Here is a 19,072-nt window from a genome sequence, read left to right on the forward strand (position 1 = left end):
GCAGAAAGAGGAATATGTGCTTCGTTTACATATAATTCATTAGGGCTTCCTGCATTTAAGCAAATTAAAGGCTCCCATTAAGTAATCTGCAAGATAGAATGAAAAGTATTGATAGGATGTGGAATAAATGTAGATCTTGAAGGCTTTTGAGTCCTCACTCAGGATAAGGAAAAATCCATGATGGCAGGATTAGCAATGAAGTGAAAGAAACCGGGAAAACACTAAAAGGAACTGGGAGGAATAGGAGAGAAGGAAGTCCCACAGTCTGAAACCATCTCACTATGGTTCTACACATAAACACTTGCATGATGCTACAACCATTTCTGTAAAGGAGAGGGTGCTCAAAATTATGTTTCCATAGCAATGTAAAAACTACTCATCTACTGATTTCATTATTAATAGGCAACTTTTTAATCTGTTCTAGACCAATGCTGATAGAGGCCAGCATTTATGTAAAAACAGCAGTGATGATGCAATCCTACAAGCTGACTAGAATTGGAGACCACCACAGGTAAATGTTCGACAAGACCTCTTTCTCCCCAAAATTATATCAGTGTCTAAATTTTTTCACACTGAACACAACTTCAATTGACTAATGAGAGCATCTTTCTAATACTAGGCAACAGCCAGCTGGAAAACATAGGAAGGTTCGTTCTCTTAATACCAGCATGATCCGTAACAGCTTATGAAAAGCTAAAAGAATTTCTTGATGAGAAAACAGAAACTCAGATTAATTTAGCCTAAGGCAATAAACAGACAGTGGAGAGAAAAAAGAACTTTTGGTCAGTAATTCAACCCACCTAATACCTGAGCAACTCTTTGATGATACCTGTGCTTCAGCTTGTGGTTACACAGGGAGCTTAGGATACCCATGGCTCTAAGTCAGGCATTTCAGTTTTGTGGGATGAATGCCAGTTAAAGAGTCCAGAAAACCCCAAGCAGTGGTGAAAACAGAATGCATGGAAACAGGCTGAGTCACTGCACACCTTGTGAAGTAATCCTGGAACAGAGCTAGAAGGTTTGAGAGACAAGATTGGTCAGGCAAAACTAAACAATTAACACTTGGAATAGCAACACTGGAAAATTGTATCTCCAGCAGCATCAGAGAACTTGAAAACGCTGCAAGCAGTGAAGACTACAAAGCTACACAGTGTGAGCCAAGGAGTTTTACGTGTTCTTCTTACTCATAGAAGCATCTATTTTCTTTAAAAGTCTTGACACAAAAAGAGACAGAATTTCCTTTCGAAAGTAAGAGCATCCAGGTCCAGAAGCCTTGCATTCTTCTACCAAAAACACTACTGAGAATCTTCTGCAATTATTCTGCTCCACTGGTTGGCACCAAACCCACAGCATTTAGTTGCTTAGAAATTGAAGATGCAAAGTAAATCAACTCACTGACATGTGGCATTACGGTATATTCCTTCACCCTGCCTTCACTATATCAAATAACAGCAACACCAAAGGGCTAATTTAAACCAGTCTAAAGCCTCTTCATTTGTCACACTGTAGCCTATATATCATGTTACAATTAAATGACAAACAGGAAGTTGAACCTATCAAGACATTATATATGCTATACATATTCTAGTCTTTACATCTTACTCTTAAATCACTATTTGACTTAACTTTTCATGGAATTCACTACAAGACAGTAAGTGCTGCAAAAATTCAGGTATAGAGATTAGTATGACTGATGACTCTGCTGGTATCTACTCTTAGGTAATGATGACCACTGGGACCAAAGAAAGAAAAAAGAAACAAAACAAATTTCTTTCATTGACATGATCAGCAGTTACCTATCTAATGTCATGCCAAGCCAAAGAACAGAAAAAAGAGTTTAGCTAAACTACAGGTTTCCCAAGGATGGCTTGCTTTCAAAACTGCATTACAATGTGTAATTGTGCTTTATATAAATACCACACAAAAATCTGAACCTGAATAAATCAACTGGCCAATAAAAATCATAAGCATTCTTGTTCAGTGAAGAACACAGAGATATTTTACTATCTACAGTAAAAAGATTGGAATCATTGGTAATGATGAAAAACATTTGTGCCAGCATTGTGCTAAATGATCCAAATTTTGCTAATATTAACCTGTCAGAAGGCAGAATAAACAGCCACATAATTAGAAACACTTCAGATGTATCTCATGATTAACATTTCCAACACTAAATATGTTAGCGCTTTCCCAGCAATGGGAAATTCACATCAATAAAAAGCAGATACAGCAGTGAAAATAAATCAAAAATAAATAATATTGATCATCTCTTTCCAGCCTTTTACATAAAACAAACATTTATACTTATGGCTGAGACAATGCTTCTATTACAAACTCCTACTTCCAAGTACTTTCAGTGGTTTGGAAAAAAATTGCCCAAGAGGATAAAATTTATCAATTTCTCCCTTAGCCTAGTGAAGATTTCTCTTCCCCCGTACTCCTACTCCTTCACTGCACAAGAGATAGAAGGAATTAATAAAAATCTTCCTGGTTATTTTAGAGATAAATAAGTGGAGGAGGGAAGCATTTTTCACAGGTTAAGGATTGTGCCTAAGCTTCTTCTGTTGCTGTATGATACAAGGAACGTGAATCATCCTTGTCACTTGAGAAAGAAACTCAGATAAATAATAAGACAGACAGGCAAGTGGGAAGAAAGGATGGATCAGCAGAGGAGTCATGCTAAGAAAATTCCTCCGACATCATTAAATCCAGCTCTTAAAATAGCGCTGCTTATCGAGCCCAGAATTCCTTCCTTTCTGAGAGTGACAATGAAGCAAGACCGTACCATAGAACGGCAAACTCTTAGAGGATGAAAATCAGTAAACAAATCATTTTAGAAAATGAATTGGGGATAGACATTGATCATTAAAGGAAAAATTAGAAAATGGATAACCACCACATCTTGGCTAAAATCACACACAGTTATTAAAATGTCAGTTACTCAAAATGTTTGGAGGTTCACCAAGTGCCCTGTCATAGTCTTAAGAAATTTAAAAAAATAAATAAATAAAATAAAAGCACCAAGAAGCAGAGCTCCTGCACATGCTTACTGACCTGAGGCAGTGAAGGGCCAGTGCCTCCAGCCCAAGGGCTCCCTACTCACCCCAGTGAGACACCATACCATCAGAACAGCATTCTTCCAACAGAAGAAACAGTGTGCCGTCCCACTTTCCAAAATGCCCAAATGTTTTAGTGCAACTTTTGTTATTTATTCATTGTCTCAACTTATTTACCAGATAGTGATGCATTCTCACTGAAAGGGTAAGAGTGAATTGAGAATTAAGAGAAGCCAGCCCAGATTCTTCTTTCCACAAAGATGCCTGCCTTTGGTCCTTCATGATCTCAATAAACCATAACCCCAATGCAAGTTAGAGTCACTGTGGTTTCTAAACCCAAATTTTTACAAAATTCAGTATGTGCTATTTTAGTGAAGGCAAGTTTGATGCTGATGTTAAAAAATAAAGCAAAAGAATTAAATAAAATAAATTGTAGGAATTCATAGAAAGTATAATACCAAATGTTTAACTTGCTTACCTTCATCATAAATTTCTGTAGAGCCATGAGAAGGGGGGAAAAAAAAAGAGAAAATGTGAAATGAATATTTGCTTTCAGGTGCTTAAAAATGGGATTTGTTTTCCCTGAGAAAGTGAGTGGGATACACAGAACTACAAACCACATTCAAAAGGAACATTTATCATTTCCATTAGCATAATTATAGCTCATGCTAGAAAGTAAAACAGCTGCTCAGAACAAGGCTTCATTTTTCTTATGCAACAGTTTTCTCAGAATTTATTTTTTTTTTTACTTTAAATAATATAGCATATTAAATACTTACTGCTTAAAGCTAAAACACAGTACAGGTAAAACAGGAGCCATGCCTGATCATCTTAAACAACTTGCTCTGCAGGTAGTTTCTAACTAAGTACAATGCGAGTTGTAAAGTCCTGCATTCAAAGTGCAGTGCTGGAGAGCAACATCACTACTGTAGTAACATACCATCTGTAAATGCACAATAATATAAGAAAATTCAAACGTTACCAATATTTCATGCAGTGGTTAAAAAAAATAATTCAATGTCACATGACTGATGTCAGAGGATTATGGAAATTTTTAGGTTAATTTTCATGGAGGTTGCTCAAGAATAAAATGAGAGTGAGATGTTATGTTACATGCAGTGATTTGTTTCTCTTTGTAAGAGTTCTACGGCCACTTTTTCCTCTTTTGACCTCATCTGTTCATGTTTTGATATCATAAAGTTTAAAACTGGGAACTGAAGTTTGGCAGCAAATCTCTCTCCTGCATTAAAAGAGAGTCTAACTGGAGAGCTTCCAAGCAAGACTGGGTGCTTTCATTTCATGCATGCTTTTAAAACATAAGTATCTGTTCTCAGAGTTGTACAAGATGTTCTAGCTTAAAAAAAAAAAAAAAAAGTATAATGTAATGATCTCACAATGTTCAAAGACTTCTCTCCTTAAAAGTCTTTTAGGTATATCTGGTAGTTCGACATTTGGAAACAAATTGACCAAAAGTAAAAATCATGCACCCTGTCCACCAACCCCATAAAGCAAGGACTTAAAATACATTATGATCGTTTTGGTATTATAATTCATTCCATTTATTTTCACCCCAATATTGTGTTTGCTTTTACTGAGTGGCTCCAGAAACTAACCAGAAGTCTTTGCTGAGCTGTCTACAATGGGGTCTATATGTAAATTCATTAACATAGAAACAAGTTAATTACATGACTAATTCTAATATAGAATCATAGAATGCACTGGGCTGGAAGGGACCCCCAAAGATCATCTAGTCCCACCCCCCTGTAGCAAGCAGGGACATCTTTAGCTAGATCAGGTTGCCCGGAGCCCCATCATGCCTGATCTTGAATGTCTCCAGGGATGGGGCCTCACCACCTCTCTGGGCAAACTGTTCCAGTGCTTTACCACCCTTATGGTAAAGAACTTCTTCCTAACATCCAGTCTAAATCTACCTTTCCTATATTTGTCAATACTGACTTCCAGTTGCGATCATGCTGTCAGTTGATCAAGGAGATTAGATCCATCAAAGACCTCAGTCTCTTCCAGATGTCATTCATCTATGAAATGTTATTCTGAGAACTATGCAACCCCACTGCTTTTTCCGTATTACAAGTACTTTTAATAACAGTCCTTCTGTGAAACCTTCTGGTTCTATTCTTGATAGTTTATTTAACTGCTTGGTATGATTTCTTAACCAGCTTCAAATTGAAGTGAATAGTTTATCTCTTCCCTTGATTACTAAAATGATACAACAGCTTCTTGTGTCGGAGTTTTTGGAAGATCAGATTTAACAATTCATTCTCTTCAGTTGACATATTAAATAGACTGTTACAAATGGGAAAGAAACAATTGTCATCTGTTTGGATCTGTCACATCGTGCTCTTTAGAGTCACCTTGGTTCCTTAATAAGTTTGAAGATGATTTACATGTCATTCTTAGAGACAGAAAATGGCATAAACAGTCCCCCTCAAGCTAGAAAACTTGAAGGATGACAGTGAGTGAGGGAAACCTAAACGCATATATCCACCTACTGCTTCAAAACCACCAGGGGAAGAAATACTCCGGAACTTAATTGTTGGAAAAATGCTTTCTCTTCATGGCAAACACTCAAACGCATGTTATGTCCACAGATCTGAAGAGAACACTCCTGCGAAACTCCAGGCTAAACCATGAAACTATACATACCATGAACTACGACGCCCTCACTGCCCAGCTACCAACAAATGGACGGGGCAGAGGGTTCCAGGTACTCCTGTCACACCCTTCTGCAAGAACGTTCCAAGGTTTTTAGACGAATTCGCTTCTTAGCTAAAGGAGAACACTTACTTTGAACATTAACTCTCATCTTGGGGGAAAAACAAAACAAAGCAAAACAAAACCACATCAGCAAAACCCAAAACCCCCAAAAAGACCTCTCAAAAACACCCTGAAGCAAAACAACAGAATTTATGCACTTCAGGCAGACAACAGGCTGTTACACAAGACATTTCTCCAACTCATCCTCTGCAGTGGGAAGAACTTTCTACTCCTTCACACTTGCTCTCTGTGCCTCAGCACGACAGCAACATGAGTTTCTGGACTAACATTGGCAATTCGTAACGTGTATTTGAAAATTAAACAGATAGACCTATAACTTGAAATTTCTTAATGCCATTCTAACATCCATTGGTCTTGAAAGGTATTGTTTGCCAAACACTAACACCAAAGTGTTGAAGTGATAAAAAGACAGACTGATGCAGCCATCAAGTAAAACAAATAATTATAGACTTCAATACTAACTCAGCTAAAAGTAAAAGAACAGATCAAATTGTGACGACACATTATTTTAGTTATATACAAATCTCCTACTCCACCAGCAGAGTGGCACTGATAATAGTAGAACTTGGTCATGTTTACATTTGAAATGTGACATTCTACAGACCGTAACAAGCCATATAGATGTATGCAATACCCAGTATGAAACACTATCAAAAACAAGCTCAGTCTTAAGAGTCATTAAGGATGGGATTTATCTGCACTATGTAGATTTCAGCTAGACTTACTTTACAGTCAAGGAAGAGACAGTCACTTCCACAATGCAATTAATCTGATTTATTAAGCTGACATTTTCTGTAGGACGAGACCAACTATGCACTAGAAGTGTTTGATTCCATGCCTTGACTATAGTTAGGAGTCTAAATAACCTTACACTGTCTACAGCATAAATGCCTAAAGCACTTTCAATGTCCGAAGAGCTGATCAGTTATGTACTAAGTATCAGATACTGAAATTTAAGAATCCAGTGAGGATTCTCTACTGAGCATTCAGAAGCAAGGTAATAATTGTACTTCTGACATACTTCTGGACTACAAATAAGTGTCTCTGTTAAATCCCGTCCTACTGAAATCAATGCAAATTTTATGACTAAATGCATTGAAGTCACGGTTTCACCCTTAGAATTCACCTGTTCAAGTAATCAGAATGTGCTGAGTTTTACATGCACCTGTTTCTCTAGTATCCAGTTTTCTCAGAAGTTATCCTGAGAGGTAGGACTGGCAATTGAACATAACCAACAAGTAGATAATCATATTCCACTGACTTAAGCATTCTGCTGCATATGCTGTCTGATCTTTTGGGGACAAATGTGTACGTGAGTACTTAGTGTCACACAAGCATCATTCTTGTAGAGAAACTTAAACTCAGGATGTGTTGTTAATGTAAGTATTTACAGCTGTCATGGCTATTTTATTATTTGGCTCCTTGGACAGCTTTTTGGCAAGTGTATCACTTACTATGATTGTTAAAACACCTTCTAACTTACCATAATTCTCACCTTAATTCTTGGACTTTCTGGCTAAATGAAATGATCAAAACAGTAATGCTATTTTATTTGGAATTTTTGATAAAGAAGTTGCCAATATTAGTTTTTAAATCCTTTTAGTTTACAGATTATCTCCTGACTATATCTTTCATACTGTTCTTGTAGTATTGTATTTGGTTACGTAGAAATATCAGATCTTTAAACAAACCTAACCCAGAAATCTCGAAAACAACTGAAAGAAGACAGTTTGCTTGCTGCAATTGACAGTAATCATTATTGATACGCAGAACATAGCTTGAAGTTCTCAGTTCTATAATACGATCTGAATGAGAAATACCAAAAGAATTCTAGTAAATAGCTGGAAATGCTACTATTCTATTAAGATAAGTTTCAGTTAGGTTTGCAAACAGATTTCTTCCAGACAGAAAATGTCTACTTAGAAAATGTTTGTATTACTTTCTCTTGATGATGTGAATTAGACTTGGGCTGCAATTCACAACCACTACAATATACAGTACACTAAGTATGGAACTGCAGATGTGGTTGAAACTATAGGTGTAGGTGTGGCATTTTAAGCACTATTTCTGTAGTCACAGAATGGTAGGGGTTGGAAGGCACCTCTGGAGATCATCTAGTCCCACCCCCTGCTAAAGCAGGTTCACCTACAGCAGGTTGCACAGGGTACGTCCAGGTGGGGAAGGAGACTCCACAGCCTCCCTGGGCAGCCTGTTCCAGTGCTCTGTCACCCTCAGAGTAAAGAAGTTTTTCCTAAAGTTCAGGTGGAACTTCCCATGTTCCAGTTTGTGCCCATTTCCCCTCATCCTGTCACTGGGCACCACTGAAAAGAGTCGCTACTTCAATATGCCTGTCATTTTAACATCATACAGTGCTATCTTCACCCATTTTTCCTCAAGATCTGTATGAGAATAACTGAGTGATCCTACATTAACACTGCTGATATTACTCCCTGCAATGAGTCACCTCTGCCGTCTATCTTACATCTAAAATTTGAATGCAAATTCTTTAAACTGTGGGGTCACATGTTTGTGCACAATTAGCATATTTTCCCACCACAGTAATCTGACAAATAAATCACATAATCATAGAATCACAGAATATATTTGGTTGGAAGGGACTTCTAAAGGTCATCTAGTCCAGCCCCCCTATTTTTAATATTTAAGTAAATTAACTTAGTGTGAACAAAAAATTCTCAAATAAAAAGTAAACCTGTCTTTAGAGAATTCATTTAATGATTGGGGAAAAAATAAATAAAAATCACATTCCAAATTCTACAACCCTAGCTTGTTTCCTCTAGCCAAAATCCACTTGATCTTGCTATATTTATCCAGTCCACAGTATCCTGAAAGCCATAATTCATTCACTTAACTCAGAAGTCTCTGTAATGAAAGCAATTCTTTTGAAACGTGTCTAAAGTGTGTTTCCTTACTCTGCAAGTTTCTTTTCTCTGAAAAAACCAAAAATTAGTTTTACTAGTGGCATAAAACTGAGCTAACACAATAACCATTTGAGGGGAAGAGAAAAAGATTTGCCATTACCTTCAGCAGAAGAGGTTCCTCTGTGTATTTAAAAGTTGCACCCAATCCTACAACGTTATACTTAGAGCAGCTTTGCCATTAGTCAATGCAAGGATGAAAATCCTTGTCCCTTGCATTCTATATTTAAGAATCAATACACTTGGTCTCCCTTCAGGTAAAAAGCTCTTCAGAGAAATCCGTCCCAAAAACTATCATTCTTTATTGCTCCTAATGCAAATTTTTCAGAATAATTCAGCAACTATATGTAAGCAAATGTGTAAAAAAGGCCAGGTTTTGGAAACCTCAGATGCCCCAGAAAATTCCCACTCCTTACAATGAATTCTATTACAGTGCTAAGCAGTTGTTCTGAAAGTCAAGACAGAAATTCAGGTGTATTTATGAAATAGAAGTCCCTTAAAAAAATCTAACCCCTTAAAGTATATAAATGCCAACAATGAAATTTTAAATTTGCAAACAATAAGTAATAGTTGCTAATTCACAGCATCGGACACTTTAAAATTATTTCCTTTATTTCATTAATATATTAGAAGAGAAAAACTCACAAGCAAATTGAAAGGAATTCCTTTCACTATGCATTATTCAATTTCAGCTTAATTATTACTATTATTTTCCCTGTAAATAAGATATATTCTCTGTCTTCTAACTCAGTTGAAATTCAGTAAATCCCTCTGATCGAATGTTGGGGTTTTCCCCTCTTGGTAGTTTAATTAAAAGCAGAAAAGCCATTTTCAAATATGAAATGGGGGCCGGGATGGAAAAGGCGAGCCTTACTTCCATTAGTTTTTATGTTTGGTGAGATGTCTTTAATCTGTTTGGTTCTGCGCTGAAGCAGAACTACAAGCCCTCACAGTCACACCCACTGTGAGACAAAAGGAAAAAGCCAAAGGTTCAAGGAATATCTTAAGTGCATTTAATTCTTACCTAGCTTCAACTGCCAGAGTATGTCTTATAGTAGAATAAAGATTTTGGACAAAATCACTGGAAGAATGATAGCCGTTCAACAGGAGAAGCACAGCAGAACCAGAGTAATTCATTCCAAAGTTTTCATTAGCACACTTTACAGGCTGGAACAGCTCAGAAGTGGATGACTTTAGCTTATCCACTGAACGGCATGAAACTGCTCACAGCAAGGCTCAGCTACTAATTTGGTCATTAATTTGACATGAAGCTTGTCTAACTTATCCTCTGGGCTTGGGCTTCAAGGTATCTAAAGATACATAGACATAACCGAATACACTTGCATTAATTTTGTGTGTTCTAGACTGGAAAATGGCTTATGAAGAAATATATGTATTAGAATGAGGTGTCTGGCCTCCGTGACCATGCAGCTGTGCAACAGCAAGATTTCTGCTGCATTAATTCAGTATGTACATCTGTAGTCCACCATAAGACCTGAGGGGGTTAAAAGCTACTTTACAGTGCAAACTGGGGCTTATCTGAGATAGAATAATTTCGTATTTGAAGCAAAGCCAGCACCCACTCCATCCCCATCAGATAGGAGGTTGTCTGGCTTACAGATTGGTCTGCAATAAGAAAAGTCTTTAGCCGATGTAACTCGGAATGAAGCATTTAGATCTGCTGTCATGGGAACCATGTCTCTTTAAAATGGTTTAAGGACACATTCCTGTGAAGCAGTCTTTCCAAAGCATAATATTTTGATGCTACTAAATTCTGATTTAAAAAAGAAAAAAAAAAAAAAGGAGATCTGTCTTGTATTTATGCAGGTAATATCGTATTTTCCAAGAACACACTCTTTGAATACTTCAGTCAAAACCAAGTCATGTCGGAGTGTAACCAATAAACTTCTGGCTTACAATTTTTCATGCATTGTGAAATATGAGGCCAGGTGTCTGTATACTACTGAACTTCCTTTTTATTGCTGTTTTTCTCTTTATAGCAAAATTCTTCATAGGAATAAAAACACAGAATCTAAAGATATAGAACCAAGCCGTCTCACTTGTAATTAAAATGGCAGACAAAATGAGAGGATTCCAAACATTCCAAATCAATCCGTATAAAAATTTGCTGGTTGTCACAAATATCAGATTCACAGAATATGGATAATGCTGTCATACTGATACAATTAGCTAAAATTAATCCTTAACTACCGTTATTGCTCAATAAATATGATAAACACCTATATATATATGTTACATGACATAGATAGTTGGGAATACCTGAGTAGAACAGGTGTTGAAAAGCCTAAGCCACCATTTAAACAATGTACTTACCTACAGGAGTCTCAAGCAAACTATAACTTGAGTCACTACTTATTATAAAGATGTAATAACCACAGATTAAAATTCTATAATGTCTGGTTGATATAAAGCGAGACCAGTGCTCCAGCTATGTCATTGGCCATATTTCAAAGGATGTCTGATGTTGTTTCTGGTCATGTGCAGCTCAAATTAAGCACTAAGAAATCAGGGAGGCCTATTATTGTCCAAGGTTTAAAAGAGGCTTCTAACATTTTAAATATGAACAAACAACTCTACACACACTTCTACAGCTACTGACTCATACATATACAGATGTTAAGAGACTACACTGGAGGAAAACATATGTAAATATGTCCCATATAGGTGAGTTATATAGACGCGCAAATATGCATGGCATACACAGACACATTAGGAAAGGCCTTAACACATTCAGCAGAGAACTGTGCTTTGACTTCAATTGCCAAGATCTATGAATGAGTCTTTTTTATTCTGTAGCAGCTGTTCTCTATCATTAAATATTACATATATACATTATTTGCAGCTAGATACAGTGTCACATGTTATTTATCAGTATTAACTATCTTACTGTCATGCATTTTAGGATTACAGTGTCTATACTGGAAAAGACAGGGTGGGTTACAGAATGGAATTATCACATTAGACAGCAAGGCTCAAAACTGAAAGGCAATTATCATACATTTATATTACACAATTCTACAATCAAATTAAGAGAGAAAAGTTATTGTGGTAGCATGAAATTTTGTACGACAATTCAGGAACGACCACATCCTACATGATCGTGTATTTGCCTCTTTTTTTTTGAGCCATGCAAGTTGAAGGATCATGAACACAAAGGGTATCAAAACAGACAGGTTAGACTCAGTGGCAACATGAAACATTTGGGATCAAGTGAAATAAAAGACAGAATCACATACCCATTTTTCCACATCAACTAGCTGTAGAAAGAAAAAGCAAGAAATCAGTAAATCTCTTTCCTTAAATACAGCATATCAAAGTATTTTGAAGTTAACATTTCACATTTTTGGAAATGTATCTAGTATGAAAGAAAATGTACGAGAGGAAGCTATTCTCCTGGCACCTCCTCTTTAAAATAACAGTACCTCACTTTTTGCCTTTAGTTTATGGGAAGCACTTCTAATTCTGGAAGTCCAAAATGTCCATCTAAATATCAGGTAATAGGCAGCAAATGAAGACTGATGCTGAATTAATTCCGTATTTATTCAGTATCAATCAGTCAAAAGTACAGAACACAAGTTTCCCACAAAACTTAACTCCGTTTTCTCTCAAGTAAAGCTCTGTCATAAGTGAACATTATTCACTTGAAAAGGTTTAGTGGCTGCTATTTAAGGTTTGCCATTTTACTGAATGCCATAAGTAGAAAAGGTAAACTTAAGAGGCACCTGTCAAACCCGGACCCTACAACCTGCAGCATAAGAGAACATCTTGCATAACAGAGAACAGCACACCAAAATGTTTCTCATTTTTCCTATGGGCAATGAGACAACCTGAAAGCTTAAGGTTTTGTATTAACAAAACTGTTTCAAGGTTCATTACTCACCCTACAAAGTCTTTGGACCATCTTACAGTCTCAGAAAAGACTGAGACTATCTACTAGAACACATTTCAGCTACTAGAAAGGTTAGTATGGCACTACCTATTGAAAACTTAGTTGGCACCACCAGCAATATATCTGAAGCAGATTTGACTCTGGACTTAGCACAGAAAACACTGCAGCATATCAAGCCTTTTATGGTTTTACTACAGGTACACATTGACCTTTTGTTAGCAGACACCACATAAAAGTTTAGCAAAAATTTAAGATAGCTTAGTGCGAACCATGAGTAATTTTCAAAACCAGTAGTATTTGGATTCCACCTTACTTGTGAAATCACTATAATAAAAGTCAATGTATTTAGTTCTTGTCTGTTAAAATGGTTTTATTCAAAGTAAATTTTGTCATGCTTTTAATATACATTTCAATTAAAATGGAGTTTTATATTTTTGATATTCAGTCTCACTAGCACACAAAGGTTAGAAAATACCATCTGACCTTTCAACTAATTAATATGATAAACTTATAATCATTTGTTAATTCGACAATTCCTACCTCTCTTCTGATTTGGATTGCGTTTAGATTTATAGTAGAAATTTTGTAATTTGCCTCATTTTTTTTTTATAATTACTGTGACTTTTGTTACCAGCCACAGCTGCAGAAATTCCTCTTAAAAAAAACTAGTGTTTTAAAATAAATGCAGTATAAGAAAACATATAATAAGATGTTGATAAGTTAGAAAGCAATAGGCAAGTTAGATTCACATACGAGTCTTGTATTCATAACCTTGCTTTTGATACGTCTTTTTTTTTGTTAAAATTGTTTATGCACCGAGAATATAGCATTACAAGCAATTTGACTGTGTGACAATGGTAGAAAATTAACAGATTCACGCTTTATTGCCTTGCTTTGAGAAGTTCTTGCTGCCAAAAATTTAAGCAAACACGGCAGCCACAATTGGTATCAGAAAGAATCCACTCAAAGCTTAGTGTTCATCATCAGTTACACAATCAATTGCCTTGTAATTGCTGAACTGTCCATTTGCTTTATTTTAATGGACACCAGTTAACTTCAAGAGTTAAGTGCAGTACTTGCCAAGTATTCATAAACTGTACAAACTAAACCTGCATAGGTATACCCATCTTTAAATATAATTGTCAACGGGCTTTGGCACATGCCAAAGGCATCTTTATTCAGTAGTCTCTCAGGACAACCACTTAAACTGTGCATGTACACTTGTCAACCCTACAGTTTGACACCTGCATGATGGTCATACAGGAAAGGCTATGAATGCATCCAAAAAGATCTGCTTCTGAAAACACGGTACAGTGCATACTACAACAAAACCTTGGGGTTTTAACTATAGCTATACTCTATAGGCCCTCTGCTGTGTGCCTCTTCAGAGCCCTCCTGGATCCAGTGTGCTCCCTCTTCTCTAGCCACCTCTGGGAGAGCTTTTCCAGCTACTGAAGTCACAAGAAGACATTTCTTTCTTACAGACCATTTTGTCCCAAGTTCTAAAACTTGCCTGTGCAACATAAGGAGATAAAATTTTGTTAGCTTTTACCCTACGGAACTTATTCCAGAAAACTTATTAAGACATTTGGTATCCCGTTTTGAGGCAAAAAAAGACATACACATTACCTAATAAGATATTTATTTGACTGGAAATTCCTAGGAACGAAAATTAGGTAAACCTGAAAGTAAATAAGATTACTCATACCTAAGAGTAATTGTCCTAACATAGATAAAATAGATGTAAAGCTCACAAACAGAAGTGAAACAATGGACATATCAGCCTAGTGCTTGTATCCAAGGTCTAAGCTATGGTTTCAATAACAAGCAAGCAGATGCTTCACAGCACATCTAAATACAGATTCTGCTTCACACTGACAACTCCATCTTCTGTCTGCCTTCACAGACTAGAATCCACAGGAATCCCTTTTCCCATGGATTTCCCGGTATGCATCCAAATTCAGGAAACACTAAGATTCAAAGTTCCTTTTGTTATGTACACACTAGTCATTAATGTCATCATTCTGTGGGCTACTTATACTACAATAATTAATTATTTTACAGAAAGCTACTAACTTCAACTTAAAAGAATTATTTCACCGCCTACTGCCAGCAACATAGCTAATTCAATGAGTAGAAAACACAACACTTCAAACTAGAGTAGTTCTTTATGGATACTAAAATGGTACAGGACTGTACATCTATATGTCTAAGGAATACGGGTAGTGCTAATAATGAGGAAAAATAAGGATGTAAAATTGTATTGTAATAATCAAGAAAAAAAAGCAAAGACAGAATTTAGAATTAAAAAATAATTTATCTTCTTGAACACTATACTACTGAGCCTTAATACTTCCCTTAGAATTTCATATAACTGCAGTAAGAAGTCCTCCACAAGAACATACAGCCATGATTTAATAATTTACTGCAATACCGATCCAGAAACTTCAGTGAGTGATCTGCATTTGTTGACCTCTTTTCAGAAACACACAAGAGCTCCAATCTTTTCAGCCATGTTTCCATTTTAAATGCATTTAATCCAAACAGGAGGACTGGTTTTCCAACGTTTTCTGAGCGCTGCAATATCCAGCACTACGTTAGCCAGACATGAAAGCAGGCATGCAGTTCTGTTACCCCTGTTTTCTCTCATCATAAGGAGTCATGAACTAAATGAAGAGAAATAAAGAGGGACCTTTTTGGTATTACGATGAGTCATTCACAAACTCACTCTTTACATCTTGACATAAAGCAAGCCCACAGAACACATGCTGAACATCCACTAATACAACAACATTAATTACCAGCACATGAAGTCAGAAAGTTAAGCTACTTTAAGCTGTGCAAAACAGCCTACCATTCCGTACTCTGGGTTCTGTATTCTGGTTTTGTTCATCACCTTGAGCCGCATACAAAAACACTATGGAACTTTATTCCACACAGTATACGAGAATCTTAGCTGACTATGGCTAATCACATCCTCTACAACTATTTATGAAAACTGCAACAGGTATACTGTCACAATCCACAGATAGGACTGTTACCTGAAAACTCAATGAAGCAATGCATTCCAGCTAGTGGATGTTATATCTTCCTCTATGCTTCTTATATTCATTCTTCTGAACCGAAGCAGGAAAATCTTGTTAGAAAATTAATAATTTCTTTTACATTTCTCAGTTAAGGAACCTGAGAACATATAGCGCAATCTCTGTCTAAAACTCTCTAACAGAGATAAGTAAGATGAGAATAACTAGAACTGAACTAGATTCCAAATTGAATAGTATTTTTGTTTCTATTACAGCACTTGATTATCTTCATAGACACCTTGACTTCCTGAATTTAATGTTCAACAAGTTAATTGATAATATGTATACTCTTCCAGCCCAGGGTTATCTTCCACTGCAGACTTTTGACTTCAGGATACTTCAAGAGCTGTACTTTCATGTCTATTTGGTTTAGCTCTTTCTCTGTATGCAACCTAGATCATAAAATTTAACTGAGAAGAAATAAATTAATTTCCTTTTCCTCCAAAATCAGTTTTTACTGACCATCCATTCTAGAAAGAAAACTTTGAGCACATTAGAGATCCGATGGTCATGGTAAGGCTGGGAAAAGGCTTGCTATCTACCTCCAAAACAGGAAACTTGTCTGGGATGATAAAAATATTTGCTTTTATACCATATATCCTCATACATCCTCATCCCAAATACAGCACATGCAAAAGAAGCGTCCATGTGCCAGGCCAGAAATATTTGCTTGTCATGATTCTGTGATTTGAAATAGGTAATGATTTTATTCCTGTCCTTGCCTCTCCCTGAATATAAGCAGAATGCAAAAATACTGCACTTCTTTTTTCCAGTACTTACATTTGATCAAAGTGCAGTTGATCAAAGCCAAGTCTTACTCTTTTTGTGCCTTCCTTGGCCTGCTAAAATCACTTCTGATGCTAAATAAGGTGCATGGAGGAGAAAATGACAGTATTCATTTTATCCACAAAAGGTTTGCACTTTTTTTTTTTTCCACAGAATCACAGAACGGTCGGGGTTGGAAGGGACCTCTGGAGATCATCTGGTCCAACTCCCCCATCAAAGAAGGTCAGCCTAGAGCAAGTCACACCGGAATGCATCCAGACAGGTTTTGAATATCTCCAGGGAAGGAGACTCCACAACCTCCCTGGGTAGCCTGTTACAGTGCTCTGGCCACCCTCAGAGTGAAGAAGTTCCTCCTTATGTTCAAGCGGAACTTCCTGTGTTCCAGTTTGTGCCCATTGCCCCTTGTCCTGTTGCTGAGCACCACTAAAAAGAGCCTGGCCCCATCCTCTTGACACACACCCTTTAGGTATTTATAAGTGTTGATGAGGTCCCCTCTCAGTCTTCTCCAGGCTAAAGAGCCTCAGGTCTCTCAGCCTCTCCTCATAGGAGAGATGCTCCAGCCCCCTAATCATCTTCATAGCCCTCTGGATTCTCTTCAGTAGCTCCCTGTCCTTCTTGAACTGGAGGGCCCAGAACTGGACACAGTACTCCAGGTGTGGCCTCACCAGGGCTGAGTAGAGTGGGAGGATGACCTCCCTCGACCTGCTGCCCATATTCTTAATGCAACCCAGGATGCCATTGGCCTTCTCTGCCACAAGGGCACATTGCTGGCTCATGGTCATCCTGTTATCCACCAAAACTCCCAGGTCCTTCTCTGCAGAGCTACTCTCAAGCAGGTCGACCCCCAACCTGTACTGGTGTATGGAATTATTCCTCCCCAGGTGCAGGACCCTACACTTGCCCCTGTTAAACTTCATTTGGTTCCCCTCTGCCCAGCTCTCCAGCCTGTCCAGATATTGCTGAATGGCAGCACAGCCTTCCGCTGTATGTGCCACTCCTCCCAGCTTCATATCATCAGCTAATTTGCTGAGGATACACTCTGTCCCTTCATCTAGGTCTTTGATGAATATATTGAATAAGACAGGCCCCAATACTGACCCTTGGAAACACTGCTAGTTACAGGCCTCCAGTTGGGCTCAGTACCTCTCATCACAACCCTCTGAGCTCTGTCCTTCAGCCAGTTCTCAACCCACCTCACTGTCCACTCATCTATCCCACACTTCCTAAGCTTACCTATGAGGATGGGATGGGAGACAGTGTCAAAGGCCTTACTAAGGTCAAGACAGACCACATCCACTACCCTCCCCTCATCCACTCAGCCTGTCATTTTATCATAGAAGGCCATCTGATTCCCCTCTGTTGTATTTCCTGTTCTCCTGTTAGCACTGTGGCATCTCTAAAATAGCTAAGAATAGTCAGGACTTCAAGTCAAATAAGCCTCTAAACTACCTCATCTTTTCATAAAGCTTTCCACTGGCAGCTGGATAAGTCCATCTGTGTGACAGAAAAGCCCACACTGCATGAAATACTTTGAGATCCACTTCTTTCTCTTTCCTCCTTTCTCTTCTTTCTCTCACTTTCTTTGCAGTAAGAAGCATTTAGGTTATACAAATTCAAAAATTTTGGAAGGGCAGATGTTGCAACAAGTACAGAGTAACATTGCTGGACGTACCAGCTCTGTGTCTTTTTGGCACATCACTATCTGATGAAGACTTATCCAAAGAATTTCTGAAGAAAATTACTGCTGCAATATTTTGTTACTTCAGTGAGTTATGTGTGGCACCTGTAGACAACGCTTACACTAATGAAAACACTCAAGCAATAGAAATAAGAAGCTACAGTTTGCATTTTCTGCTCAAAAGTTTTATTAAAAAAAATAATTCTTGCCTTACGGCATCTATGACTTGTCAAAAGATAAAACTTTCTCATCAGCGCTAGGAAATTGAAAGAGCTCAAGTTCATTATATTAAGAGACCTCCGGTTCGTTTCTGACTCTTCATACATGTGGAGGTTCCACTAGCAGGCCCAAAAAAATTTTTGGCCTGTCATACTCACAACAACTGCTGTTAGCTCTCAAATACATTATTAACTATGTTACTGTAGCATAAATCAGAGAGGTTAAATTGTCAAGAGTGCATTTAACCAACAAACTCCATTTTTTTTTAAGGAAGTACGTGGTAACTTGGCTTATTCATTAATATAGAGAACACTCACTAAAAGAAATAGGGAGTATTACCTTTTCCCACTTGCATGAGGGATGAAATTACTTTCCCCCTCCTCCCACGCTGAGAAAATGGTAAGGCTGCCAGATCTCAGTGTTATCTTGCTGCTTACTAATACAAAGTAATTAATGAATTCAGAGTTCCACAGTTGGAGACAGAGGATTTGAATATTCAAAAATCCACCAGCTACAGTTGCATTCCTGTCCGAAAATGCCTCCATTCCTTTCCCCATAGCACGGCAAAGCTTTTCAGCTCTGTGAGGAAACACACGTTTTACCCATCC

General features: G+C 37.5%; 1 protein-coding gene across 1 annotated transcript in view; it reads right to left on the bottom strand.

Annotated features, from left to right (window-relative positions):
- RYR2 (ryanodine receptor 2) overlaps positions 1 to 19,072 on the bottom strand; it is a 323,964-nt gene that overhangs the window by 266,223 nt on the left and 38,669 nt on the right. Inside the window, exons 4-5 of the mRNA XM_086460401.1 lie at positions 12,046 to 12,066; positions 3,535 to 3,549 (exon numbers count right to left, since the gene is read on the bottom strand). Coding sequence (XP_086316527.1) covers positions 3,535 to 3,549; positions 12,046 to 12,066 — 36 coding nt within the window. The remainder of the gene's footprint in view (positions 1 to 3,534; positions 3,550 to 12,045; positions 12,067 to 19,072) is intronic.

The sequence above is a fragment of the Leptosomus discolor genome, chromosome 2 (genome assembly GCF_034619465.1).
Source record: "Leptosomus discolor isolate bLepDis1 chromosome 2, bLepDis1.hap2, whole genome shotgun sequence".
In the NCBI taxonomy this organism is placed as follows: Eukaryota; Metazoa; Chordata; class Aves; order Leptosomiformes; family Leptosomidae; genus Leptosomus; species Leptosomus discolor.